This window comes from Paramormyrops kingsleyae, chromosome 17 (assembly GCF_048594095.1).
Source record: "Paramormyrops kingsleyae isolate MSU_618 chromosome 17, PKINGS_0.4, whole genome shotgun sequence".
NCBI lineage: Eukaryota > Metazoa > Chordata > Actinopteri > Osteoglossiformes > Mormyridae > Paramormyrops > Paramormyrops kingsleyae.
The window spans coordinates 23,394,958-23,409,363 of record NC_132813.1 but is presented as its reverse complement, the minus strand read 5'-3'; the positions used below and the strand labels follow the sequence as shown (position 1 = coordinate 23,409,363).

At 39.9% G+C, this 14,406-nt stretch overlaps 1 protein-coding gene across 1 annotated transcript in view; it reads left to right on the top strand.

The window, feature by feature from the left end:
- nectin3a (nectin cell adhesion molecule 3a) overlaps positions 1–11,696 on the top strand; it is a 45,647-nt gene extending 33,951 nt beyond the window's left edge. The window contains exons 5-6 of the mRNA XM_023837075.2: positions 2,837–2,988; positions 6,335–11,696. Coding sequence (XP_023692843.1) covers positions 2,837–2,988; positions 6,335–6,996 — 814 coding nt within the window. The 3' untranslated portion in view covers positions 6,997–11,696. The remainder of the gene's footprint in view (positions 1–2,836; positions 2,989–6,334) is intronic.
- Positions 11,697–14,406: the final 2,710 nt, after the last annotated feature.

Below are 14,406 nucleotides of genomic sequence, written 5' to 3'. Positions count from 1 at the left end.
CGCATATTACAAAATTTTCAAAAATATTAATAAATAACCAGCATAAACACAAGCATCCAGAACAGCTGCAAACAGCTTAACGTCTTTGCCATCATATAAGACAGGCTAGTATGGATTCTTTCGATCTGAATGTTTTCATTTTGAAAATCGATTAGAATTAGAATATTGACATTTTTAACCTTCTGAGTTAAATATTTATATTATATGGATCAACGTATGAACTGCTATTGGGCAGGTATGCCCATAAGTGAGGAGAAAGGGGCAGTTGCCCAGACACTCTGATCACTTCACCGAAAAGGTAATCAGTCTATCATTACAGGCTTGTGTTATAAACCAAATTAATGGTTTTCTTCCTATTAATAAAATAATAATAATAAACTGATCACTTGTAAAAACTAACATCCTATTGATTGTTCTTTTTTTGATGCACCCGAAAAGTGCAGAAATCAAGCTCTCTCTGAATAAAAATGTGACAGATCATGACAACGCGAATTTGTCAGCCTTGGTATGAGAGCTTTCTTAGAAATACGTTTGTTTGTTCAGAATAATGTTGTTCATTTTTTCTTGTGAAAAAATCGGACTCTGTGTGAAAAGGCCTTTAGTTAGTATGTTATTTTATCAACAGTTTGTAACTCACTATTGCTAGCAGTTAAGGGTCAATGATTATTATAGGTTGCATGAATTTGTCACTGCTGAATGTAAACCAGCAAGAAATAGTAAAATCCACACAGTTAAGCAAGTTAGTGTTATTCCTTTACAAAAAGCCAGTCAATCTGTAGGAAAAATGGCAAGAATTTTTCAAGTGTTTGTAACTGCTGTGGTCAAGACCATTGAATATTTTGAAGAAGGTGGCACTTATGCAGAGAGAACAAGGTCCTTCAGGCCAAAGGTGACCTCAGCGAATAAGTTCATTTGAGCCAGAAATCTTTAGAACTGACAATTAACTGATCCTGAAATAATGGGTCCAGCTAAATACTACTAGAATAGCAGTTGTTTTAATGGGAGTATGGAGCAAGCCTAACTGGAAGAATCACTGCATAGAGGCCACCATTAAGAGTGCAGAATAAGAGGAAGAGAATTACCAGAACCCAAAAACATTGAGCTTCTGAAGACTGGAAGCCAGACATTTGAATCGGTGAATGATATGAAATAGTTTGGTCCAACTGTATATTTGTAAGAACATACATATGAAGAACATGACTGCTGCATATGTGGTTAGCACTGTGAAACATGGAGTAGACAATATTATGGCCTGGGGTTGCTTTGCTGGTGAAAAAGTATTTTATCATTATTTAAAAACAAAAAACAAATCCTTGCCAATCTGGCTGTCATAGTATACTAAAGAATTACAGCTGACTGGGCAGCCCTTCATTCTTCAGGAAGGCAATGACCCAACATATCTCAGAATTGTGCAAGACCTATCTGGCAAAAAAGGAAGGTGCCGGAAAACTGAAAGAATGATGAACTGTCATTCATGTAATGAACTGGCGTTTCCCAGTTTGCAGCCCTCAGTCACATTTAACTTTTATGGCATTAATAGGAATGAAAGTAATTGCAAAGCAAGCTGCAGACACTACAGGGGGCTCATTTATGAAGGCTACGTACGAGCGAAATAGCCACGAAACATTTGTATGCACATTTATACAAAGATTTTCAGATCTGAAAATACCCTAAAAAGGTACGAGCATTTATGAATGGTCCAGAGCAGTTGTATAGACATTTTGGAGGAAACAGAAAAAAGTGGCATCTATAGTTGTGAGAGAGAAGAGTAATGCCGGTTTATTGGATTTTTAAATCTGGCCATTTTTTTTTTTTATAAATAATTCCATCTTCCGGCTTTTTGAAATGACCACTGCAGTCACATGCTTCCATTTGGCTTTTTCTTGTAGCACTGGCAGATGTACCATCAAATAAAATGCTTTGCCATTTCTCCCTGTAATGTCTGTACGTTGCATTCTGAGAAATTCCTTCATCCCCCTCTTGATAGTGGCTCTATTGTCTCTGAAATGGCATCGCAAATGTTGGATGTGCGCGTATATAAACGTGGCTAATTTGCATTGCCAGTCTTAGGGCAGTTACTGGGTAGGAATGGGGTGGCCTCTTATGAGTGTGCATGTGCAAGTCTTCAATATGTGGGATTTATAACCTGTATGATACAAATCACAGTTTACACAAGGTTTTGTGAGTGTAGCTGTTACTATTCGTATAAATGAACATTTCCTCTTCTGCAAGAATGTCAGGACCATTTTTTATAAATGAGCTCCTCAGATTTCCAGCTGCTGCAGACCAGCTGATTTTCTGCAGAAATACGTTAACTGACTGCCCTATGGTTCCTATACAAGCTGTTATCAAGGTAAATGGCAGCCATTGTGAGGAATCCAAGATTTAGATCATTTTACGTTTCATTGAACTCTTCAGTGATACTCCATGTTTTGTTTTGTTTTTTTCTTCTTCTTCATTTTCAGGTATTTTCAGAAAAGTGTATGTATGCAAACCAGTGTCATAGGTATTTATAGTACATACTGTATATGTGCATTTCTTACTGCATTAATTATTCTAACCTTTAATGCCGTTTAGATTCATTGACATTGTTCAGGGGCTTGGCAGTGATTAGTGAAAGAAGTATTATCTGAGAATGAGTTGTATATGTTTATGTTTTATGACGGATCCAGGTTAGCTCTTTCCATGGCTTTCAGTGTCATTCTGTGGTTTCTGAATGTGCTGCACATCTTTGTAACAGTGTTGTTACTTAAATTACAGATAATTAAGGAGACCACAGACTGTGGCATATTTGTCAGCTCTTGTTTATTATTGCCCCCCCACCCTACCCTCCCAGGTTGGATGGGCCTATGCCAGAGGGAGTGGATGTGGTAAACGGCACCCTCTATTTCATGCGGCCCCTGCAGCAGAATGATTCGGGAGTGTATCGCTGCACGGTTGAGAACGACATTGACACGAGGAGCAGAGAGACTCGCGTCTGGATCCGAGGTGAGGGACAGCCCACCTTTTCTACTTCTTTGGGGTCTATGAGTGAGTGGAAGCTGGTGTGTCTGCTCAGCCTTCTGTTTGGACGGTTTTTGGGGGCGGAGAGTAAATGTGACCTTTCATGAAGGCTGCATTGCATAATTAACCCTTTCCTTGCCCAAGCAGGAAGCCCCACAGAAATACCTACAAAGTTACAGCTTGTTACGGTTTGCTGCTTATTTAGTTCTTTTCCCCACAAAATAACGACAACAACAACAAAAGCCTTCAGAGGTTTTTTTTTTTTTCCAATGACTCTCTCGAACGGAGGGTTGGGGGTTGGCTGTGGAAAGGCAAGGTGAAGCTAGAAAAATCTGAAACCTCTTTCTTGTATGTATTGTGGAGAGTTCCGGGAAGATTGCCATCGCTTTCAGAGACATCCCGACTTAAGCACATGTGCAGCACATCATCTGCTACTGTGGCCAGGCTCTTTTTGCACTTGATACTTATCAATGTGTGTGGCTGCTTTCTTCATTTCCCCCCTCCCTGCCGCCTTCATTTCTGCAGTGCCTCTGTGCGCCGTTGCCAAACCTCTATTCTCGAAACCGGCTGCTGGAAATTTCTTACCACATTAAAATTAACGATGTGAAGGCAGAAGGTACTGCATTTTCCGAAAGAGAGAGAGCTCTGTTAAGCTGGGCACTCATGTCACACCCTTCTACCTGATCCTCTGTGTAGTCATGTAGTCACGAAGAGGAGTTTTACTTTTTGCAAGTGGTAGTGATTGCGACTGCCTCCCTTTTATATGGCCGTTCCCCTTCTCTATAGCTAAGACATTTGAACTGATGTCTTCATCAGCTGCTCCTTGCCTGCATCCTCTTTAGTCCCTCAACTAGGGCTAGCAGATTTGTGCGTGTATGTATATGTATATGTATATGGTTGTATATGTATATATGTCTATATGTATATGTTTGTATATGTATGTCTGTGTATCAGTGGCACTTTCTTTCAGGTAACAGGTGAAGCAGAGTTTTGCTAAAAAAAAAAAGGATACAAAACATTCCTATATCACAAAATATTTTTATGACACTAAATAGTCATAACAGATATTTCTGTGTGGAAATCAAACAATTGTGGCTGTTCAGAAAATTTCTGAAGTATTGTGCAAAACTGCACCACTCTTAGGTTGATATTAGTAAATTTCATGAAGCAAGACATTTGCTGCCTCACTAAGCTAATAGACTTCAGTGTATTTCTCATCATGTTTTATTTAGTAGTTGATTGGATAGTTATGACACATTATTAAATCATGCTTCACCTGGCATGCTTCACCTAGTCTTTCCAGTTATGTGTGCTCTTGTGTGTTCTCGACCCAAAGACGATTGACACACTTCTAACCATTCAGAACATGAGTTAAACTATCAGGCGAGAGTAACTCACTTGTTCACCAATATTTCTTGCTGGTGTGTGGACAAGGAATTGTTATTCTCTAAGTAAAAAAGTAAAAAATACTTTGATTTATAAATATTGGGCCTCATTCACCAACCGTTCTTATGAACAAATTTGTTCTTAAACCCCACGTACGCACTTTTTTACGAAGATTCTGATCTATTTATAATCCGCACGATCGCCATTACTACCATGAAAATAATTTTTACACTTAAAAATTATTTTTTATATTTTACTTTTATAAATTGTTAAAATACTATCATTTTATGAACTGTAGAATGAACAAAAATGCTATAACCAATTATTTTGAACAAACTATCATTACTCAAATGTGTGTACGAATGGTCATGAGTGTGCATAGATTCTGTTCTTAGCTAAGAATAAATTCAGATAAGAAAATATTGGGGAATGTCAGAATCTTTGTAAAAAAAAGTGCGTACGTGGGGTTTAAGAACAAGTTTGTTCGTAAGAACGGTTGGTGACTGAGGCCCATTGTTCTTACTGGTTGTACCTAACCCCATTTACACTGTAAATAAGAACGTTCATGACACAGTGATAAAACCAAGAGATTCTGAAATGGCTGATTGATGCCATTTAATTCCTTGGTAGTTGAGAAGTGGCGTTTAGGGGACACAATGAGAGTGAAAACTCTGACAACAAAGGAAACTATAAGGAGTTTACAGATGTGCTTTTCTGGTACGACATGTTATGACTGTTTCTGTTGTGTTGTACATGTAATGTAGAGCAAAACAGTGTAAAGTTGTATCTGACTCCTATGTTAATAAGGTTTCTCCATTACTTTTACTCGTATTTCTGTAATAATTTTATTTCAGCAAAGGCTGCACCTACTGAAAATGGTTAAAACAATTTTAGTCAGCATCACTTTTTAAGTATCCGCTCAACGGGTCAATAGTTGCACAACTTGAGACTCAGGTTTCTGGCTAAATAGAGCTTTGACTGAAACTAGCAACCAATGGAAGATATAATGAATATCTTGCTATTCACTGTAATACTTATAGTAATGACTAATATATGATGAGGTCTGAAATTATACGGGGGGGGGGGGGCTCTAGGGTTTGCTTTGTGGCAAATTTTGGTCAACAGCCACCAATGTTACCTATGTCTGTATACATGTGTGTGATGACATCTAATGAAATCGCTTGCCTCAATAATAAAATCTCAATTATAGTGCTGGTAGTAATTTCATTTCCTATTATTGTCATAATAAAGTTCTGTAAAATACCAATGGAAGCTCCATTTGAAGGCTCCAGGGTTTGCGTGGCATCTTCATTTTAAATGTGTTAGTGATGTCATTATTTGATAAGGAACTAAGCTCCTTCAGTTAACTAGGTATAAATCAGTTTCCACATGGAAAGTACCTCACTCCCTGGACACGGTGGTTCTCAGTACATTCGGATTTGCCACCAAACTCCTAAAGTCCTAGTCGAACAAGACATGCCTTGTGTGTTTATATTTTCCTCTCCCCTCCCATACTGGCAGCAAAAAATTCTTAAAGGTTCTTAAAAGGGATAAAATGTTATTAGACATTTAAACATTTTCAGAAATGAAACGGCAGTTTTTGTATTTGCCCTGTATTTAGAAAGCTTATGTGTAAGCATGAAGAAGCATGAAAATCGATAGTAGCTCACTTGATTTATCATTTCCGTTTATACAATTCTACAGCCAGTTCTTTTTCATTTGTAATTTGTAATATCCTATACACTTCAGTAATTGACATGATTAGGTATTTGCACAATTTAAGATCAAATGGTGTTGGTTTATATACAACCATTATTTGGGCAAGAACTTTGCACTACTGACATTGTGTACTTTTTTTACTACTTTCCTTCTCTCTCTCTACTGGTTCACTCCCCTCCTCTCTCCCTTTCCCTGACCTTCCCTTTGAACTGCCCCTCATCATTAGACCCCCCTCCCACCACAGCTGCAGCTCCTACCACTCCCGCACCCCTCCATCCTAGTGGCGGCTTCTCCCACACTCCCCCCACCAAGCAGCGTGCTCAGTTCAGCTCCCCAACGCTGGGCTCCTCTCCCGACACCAGCCTGGGCGCCATCGTGGGTGGAATCATCGGTGGTCTTCTGCTTTTGGTACTGCTTCTGGTGCTGGTTGGCATCTGCTACATGCGACAGCGGCGTACCTTCCGGGGAGACTATTATACCAAGCAGTACCTGGGCCCAGCCGACATGCAAAAGGAGCCCCAGCTGGACATGCTGGAACCCCACGAGCTGCAGGAGGTATATGGGGGAAATGACTTGACAAAGGATAGTCCGGACCTGAAGCCCAAGGCTGCCGGGGACATCATTGACTCAGAATACAAGGAGAGGAAAGACCGGGAGGACTGGGGCGACAGCATTCGCGGCAGCCGAAGGATGCATGGAGAGGAGGACTATTATCCCAACCACCACAGCTCCCACAACATGTACCCAAGGGAGATTCCTATGCCCTTACCAAGTGTGAACAATGGCTCCCCCTACATGTCGGAGGACTTCTATGACAGCGGTACGGACAGCGAATATGTTTCCCACCTTGATGGATCGGTCATTTCTCGTAGGGAATGGTATGTGTGATAGAGGAGAAAATGGGACTAAGACAGTAATTTAAGTAGTATAAATGCAGAATTAAATTATCAAATTATTTGGATGGATGCAATAAGTAAGACAACCAAAATTCAGGGGGAATATGCTCTTTCTTTCATTGGCGTGAACTGTATGTAATCGCCATTGACCGATTAATGGCATTATTCTGCTTTACCTGGCTGGGTTTTATGAGTATTAGCAGAAGACTGGTGTGTTGCTGTCAGATGTCACTTGACAAACTTGCACACCTACTCTTGTCATTTTGCTGTTTCAAATCGTCTTTTTAATTTGTGTTTGATCTTCACAGCCAATATGTACTTATGTGCTAATGCTGCATTAATATATGACATTTTGAACTCTACACAAAGCTGTATTGACCAGATGATGGACATGGTTCTTTCTTTTGATTAAATTGTCATGTTCCACATTATAACTGCGAAGTACAAGGGAAGGATAAAGTGAGAGAGCCGATGGGAGCTAGACTTTTAGACTGAGGGTTCCCCAGGAGCGGAACTTTAGGTACATATCCTGACTCGCTTTAGTAAATGTGCAGCTGTATAAACTATAATTTAGTGACGTTAGATCACTTTAGGACAAGCCAGAAAAAAATGCCGTTCTTCTTCTCTGTGTTTTTTTGGAAACTCTGTGCCATAAGCCTGAGCCCAGCGGTTCCCGTCTGCAGGGTCTAAGGCTCTTCCTTGCATCACCCCATGCCAGACGAGTTAATAGTGCATTTTGTGTTTCCCTAACCCGTTTCTGTAAAGAAGGGCTGTGTGCCACCTCCTGTTGGTTTGTGGCAGAGGACATTCAAAGCGTCTGTGGTTTTCACTTGTTATTGAACATCGATAATGGTTTTGGTTTCGGTTTTGAAGGGCACTGGCTGACTTTTTAATTTGCCAATTTATTTTTGATCCCCTGCCCCACCTTGTCGCCAGCTGTCCTGACACTCCCATCCCTGAAAGTTCAGATGTCCCAGAATAAACTGGGGTACATTTGATGCGAGCTCACACATCTGCTTCATGGTTTGCCCCACCTATCTTCAAAGAGGCTTTTTTGCTCCGAATGGAAGCTTTTTAATTCCGTCTAGATGTCCTGGTGTGTTCCCTCAGTGATGTGTTCAGTGGCTATGATCGGCAGCTCCACTAATGCTTTTTAGCCGCTATAAAAGTTCCATCCAGACCCCCAGCTGTGAGGGAGAACAGAAAAATAAACGTCTAAATTACAGTAATATTAGCTTCTGGCTAACTATTCACTGCAGGTGATTCCATCTTTTTAGACTGTATTTGCTAGATTTGACAATCCTCACTTTGTTTACACACTGTGTATCTGGAATGCATACTCTTCTGCAGGGAAACCAATGTGTACACTTCCATTGTTTATACTTCTACCTAGGGTGCATGCATTGATTCATTAATTTATTCATTTGTTCATTCATTCTTTTATACATACATGCATTCACATTTTCAGCATGACATGAAGAATCCAGGGACAAAAGTTTGACCATCACAATCCACTGTGAACTTTTTTTTTTCCTGCATGCCTGGAGTAAAAGTAGTTGGAATTTAAACATTTTGTTCAATAATGATGATAGAATGTAACATTTAAATTATGATTCTTGAATTCTGGGAAGAGAACAGGACATACGGTACTGTGCATCTTCTGAGGCATTGTGGTGCTTTAGCTCTTGCTATTTTAGTGTTCAGCTGGAAGGATTTTGCATTGTATTTCTTTTCCCCATTATAATATTTATGGTGTGCACCCATACATACGCAGTTGTTTAAGTCTTGAGTGAACAAGATCACATTGACATACATCAATGAGACTTGGTCATCCATGGAATTAGCCTGTAGCTGGTTTCCAGTCTTGGTCAGGGATCCTCAACTGGCACCAGGTTTTTCCTGTGCTAAGGAGACTAGGAATTATGTGCCTATAAGTATATGTCTTTCAAGATGATGATGATGGTGTGGCGGTGATTAAAAAATGCACAGTAGAATGTATGAGTAAAATGATTATGAGGATGTGGTTATTCTGTGGAGAGCAGACAAGTGTTGGGGAACGATAAGGGAAATTTGTGCTTTAATTGTTTGCCTTCAGAGTGAAAATGTGTCTACAGTAACTATCCCAGGGACTTTGTGATGTTATTTTTTGTACCATAGACAGACATGGAAACAAACTTTTTGTCCTCAGTAAATGACATTTGCAGCACCCAAGTTGCAATGCACCTGATCTATGGGCTATTTAGCAGACTAATCTGCCAAAGTTTTAAGGATTGCTTGTAAATATTTTTTCTAAAGCCTATATGTTTGTGCAAAGCCTAATTCTGTTTAAAATTCTGTTCCTGTTTATTGTATGGATATATTGATTCGCCACTTTTTTCACTCCTTTATTATTCTGTAAATAACTAGAAAAAAATTGATTTGCTGAAAAAAATGAAACTGGAAAAAGAAACATGCTTTTTGTTACATACTATAGATAGTTAAATTTTATGTTTGGAATAAAGAATTGAAGCATTTTTGTGAGCAATGTTTTGCAGCAGTTTCCCCCGTCCCCCCATACTTCAGGGTCTGTGTCTCATTGCACTGTATCCATTTGCAAATGTCTGCCAACCTACAATTTTCATCAGATGGAAGACTGTGGTTCTGTGATTCTCTAAGCTGTGCGCAGGGGGTGCGTTGAGACTGCCATCACCCTTCTGATTTGCCCTTCATACAAAACAACTGTCAGACACTAAAATGAAACTTTAGCTCCACATATCCTGCTTGGGATCTGTCCCTTCCAGCTTTGTGGATATGTTGAAGAACCATGATGTCCTCGTAACAACCTCTCCCGTCTCTCCCACCCACACTGCCTGCATTCTTTCCTCTGTTAGATCTTCATGTCTTCTTGACTTCCTCTGTTAGGCAGCTTTGTTTCTGTGGTTTTGTGTCTGGATGAGTGTTTAGAGCAGAAATCCAGGGTACTATTCACCAGTATTCAGATCAAACTGCTTGTGCACTAATGCTCAGAACTTTACTTAAGTATCATTTGTTCCCCATGGCAACAGGCTTATAGCAGTATGAGTGGCCAGCTTGCCCCTTACTGTAAATAGCCCAATACCAGCACCTTCTCTCCTCTTCCAGTTAGGAGCTGACATCCCAAAAAAGCAAGATTTCCAGACTGATAAACTTCCCCCAAGTGTACCTATAGTGAATTATCTTGCCTTAGCATGTATCGAACACAATAGTCAATAGTAGGGTTGTATTCATTAGGTTTACCTGGTTGAAACAAAGAGAAACAATATTATTGTACACTGGTACACTGGCCCATTCTTCATGCAGTGTAGGTACAGTGCTGTAATCTGCCAGGCTGGTGCTTCATGGGTCTCTTGCTCGTTTATTTTGCTTTGAACTCAGTTAGTTCAAACCTTTGATGTTCATACCTGCTGTCATTAAGCAGCCGCTGCTGTGTCTGTACACTACTAGTTATAGTCTGTCTGGGAACAGTTTGTCTTAACTGCTCTTTGTAGCAGAATACTGAAGGAAAACCCGTAATTGTTCATCTTTTCTGCACTTGCTGAAACATACTCAGACCTCTCTGACTCCTCGTCCAGCTCCACACGCTAGACGGCTGCCCAGCCTGTCCTCTTGCTGCTTCCCTTTCTCACAAGGTTTACATTATTTCTTCCAAGCCTGTTTACTCTGTCTATCTGGGTGAAGTGAAGCCCATGTGTCTGCTTTGCCCCTCCATGCACTGGCTACATGCCCAAGCTGTAGGTCTCATGTTGTCCTTCCCAGTGCTAATACCACATTGCTACTGGATTGTTTCCCAAAAAAAGCCTTATTCTTGACATTTTTCCATGTTCTTCTTGATTATCTTAAATAGCCATAGCAGCAACATATAAGGAAAGCAAGTATTGCAATGACATCCAAATTCTTGAAATATATGTGTAATGTTATTTCGACAAAGGGCTGTTTGTTTTGTTCCTCTCAGTCCAAATGCCTTGAATAAGTAATGCAAGTAAATTTATACTTTTTTTATACCTATAAGGTGTGTGTCTATATATTGTGTCTATATACTGTATGTAACCTATCTGTCTATATATAAATGATATATATAATTTTTTTTTTGCTTACACCATACTCCCCAGAAGTGATTATTACTACATTCTACATTTCTGGATGCCTGCTTAAAGTGTTACTGCAGACTGCATGCTTGGTTAAGTAACTTACATCACGTTGCTGAGCTCACTGCTGCTGTCTTTGCACCTGTGTCTGACTGTTAGCTTCTGCAGTAGCTCGCATTGCTGCATTTTACAATGTGAAGGATTCCGTAGCTTCGTGTCATTTATAAGTTATTAACTGGCATCGTGGTCGGCAAAGAGACCGTGAGAACGTTCTTGGTCCCTGTGGCCAGCCTTGGCTAGTTGTCCTGGGTGTGTACTTAATTATTTATACTTATTTATTTTTTAAACTTTATTTGTCTCACATATCATTCCCATGATCTTGACCTGGATAAATGGTTGCAGGGTGGATAGATAGATTACCTTTAGCGAGTAGAATCCCATCCAAAACTTCTCACCCTGTCTGGTGTCCTATGACAGGACCCAGGGTGTATGGATGGTAGATGGATGGTATATTATAGTTTTATGAAGTTGTTATATGTGTAATATGATCTACTTTTTCCATATTAAACTTGACCAGTATTAAGCTATATGCTCTGCCTTTAACGAACTGTTCATTCAGTCCCAGCTCTGCATCACAGAGCCTAAAGGTGCCCTTTCCACTATGGTGAGCTAATTAACACATCTGGAGTGACATGAAAGGAACATCAAAGGCCGCAGTCGACACAAGAATACAGAGTGTTTGGGCTTGCAACTAAAAGACATGGAACACTACAGAAGATTGGGGGTTGGGTGGTCACCTGGGCACTTGCTGCAATGAAAGTGTCACATGGGAACGTTCACATTCGGCATGGAATCTGAAGGACAGAGTCACTTGCGCAAAATTAGCCCGGAGGTGGTGAAGCTGTGATCTGGGTAGAAAAAGCTAACAGGAGATGATACAGTCCCAGAGTTCAAACATTGTAAAATTATGAATGTGAGTGAATATTTTGTGATGGACAGAAGTTTGAACGATGTGTGTACCTCAGTTTTCACCTAAAACAAGCATGATTAGTGCTAATAATGCAGTGGAGATGAGTGCACGCTAATCTTGAAAGAATATGACGTAGGTCCAATTATTGTCCGCATTTTTTAAAATGGGGCAGCATAAAGCTTTTCCTGGCATGTTGTCTTGACTCAGAATAGCGCTTGTCCCTATAGCTGTATAAATATAATATTAAGTATTTGATTTTCTTGGTATAAAGTTTCACTGTTTCACGTTTAAATCACTTTTGTTCATAATGGAGACCAGGTCTAACCAATGAAACTGAGGTGCAGCAGTTTAGTGTTTGAAACCAAATTATTTTAATATGGACCCAAACATGGATTTTTTTCTTAATTCATAAAACATTTTGCTTTTCAAAATTCAGTAGATGTATGCATTTTATTAGCCTTCACTGGATTTTATGCATTTATATATCCATAGATACATCGATAGTATTTTCATTATTCAAAAGAATGAGTTATAATATTATTAAATTCCATGTATTTTTATTACTGTTTCATGTTTAGATATGAGATAACGGAAGGGGGATTTGGGATTTTCAACATGCAATGCTTTGCAGTCACATTTTACAGTTGTTACAGATATGTAATTCACTCTGACTTCTTTAGGCTGTCTTCCTTCCACAAGCTTGATTATTTTTTCTGTCATCAACTTCACTTTTCACCAACTGAAGCGACACAACCCCCTGTCGCAACCGCGTTAAGGGTCCGTCAAGAAAATGTGATTACGTTTGTGTTTTGCCTGCTCCCAGTGCACAAACTTTTAGCCCACATATATAAATGTAAATAATAATAATAATAGTGATACAGTGGTACCTCAGAACTCGAACTTAATCCGTTCAGAACTCCGGATCGAATCCTAAAAAGTTGTGATCGAATTTTCCTCATAAGAAATAATGGAAAACCAATTAATTGGTTCCCGGCCCCAAAAAATTACACCTAAATATGTTTTTTTTTAGCATTTTAACACAAAATGAACCGAATAAAACAAAAACAACATATACTGTACTAAACACATCTAAGCACATTTATCAAAACAGTAATTTGTAAAGTAAGAAAATAAATGTATTCAAACAATGTGTCCTGCCCCGATCGTCCGCTCCTTCCGTGTGCCACGTCCCCTCGTTAACCCCGTCTGGAATCCTCATGTGATCTGCTATTTCTGGTTGTTGTCATTAGTCCTCTATTTCGTCCGCGTTTCAGTTTGTTTCCCCAGTCCGGTCATTGTATTGTCCGTCTGCGTTTTGCCTGCCTTACCTGTAATTAAACCCCGTATTCCCCGATACCCTGACGTCTCCGTTCCATCCCCGCTGGGCACAACAATATTATTATAATTAAATGTATTAATGGTTTATTATTAATATTAAAATAATGAATAAGAAATCTTTATTTTTAAATGTATTTTATTATATAATAATAATTACTGTTACTGACTATCATTGTCTAAATGTATTTTTACTGTCTAAATAGATGTATTCAGTTAGTGTAAACATGCGCGGTGCTATCACAGCTAATGCGAGGCTGAGACTGAAGCGTTACCCTTTGTTTCCGCTGAGAGACGTGCCGCGTGACTCATTTCCCCACGCGTACAAGTTATCTTAGGCCGGCATTCACAGTTTGACTTCTGAGATTCAGATCGAGCTCTAGGTAATTTTTTTTCGAACTGGTTGGTTTGACTTCTAATGAGTTCGAGAACCGAGGTACCACTGTACATTTATTTCAGGCCCAATTAGCATACATATTCAGGGGGGCCACAGGGGGGACATGCATGTTCTCACATGGGCATTGGCCCCCCTCAGACCGGCCCCTGTTTAGTCATTATTGATAATGTTATCATGAGATATGAGACGCTGACAAGTCGTTCCATAACAACTGAGTGGCCCAAGTGTGATTTCATGGTGCAGCACTGCAGAGTTTATTGTGTGTGCTTCTAACGGGCCCCTGCAGTTGGTAAGGGATCAGAATAGAATGCGTGGCCAGTTGCATCCATTTTAGGATAAACTGTTGTTTCCGCCCCTCCATTGTTCTGCTGTGCTGCAGTCGCTATAATTCGGAAAGATTTCAAATCGCCGCCCAAATATCAGCAGTCCCTGGGGACATCTGCTGGGAGAACAGCACCACTAAAGGCTGGCGTGACGTGAGAGTTTTCACAGACGCTTCTCCATGGAGAGTGAGAGGTATCGCCGGTCCACCAAGGGAATCGGGGGAAATGCCGCATACACACTTTAGTGGTTACCTGGAAATTCATCTGGAAATCA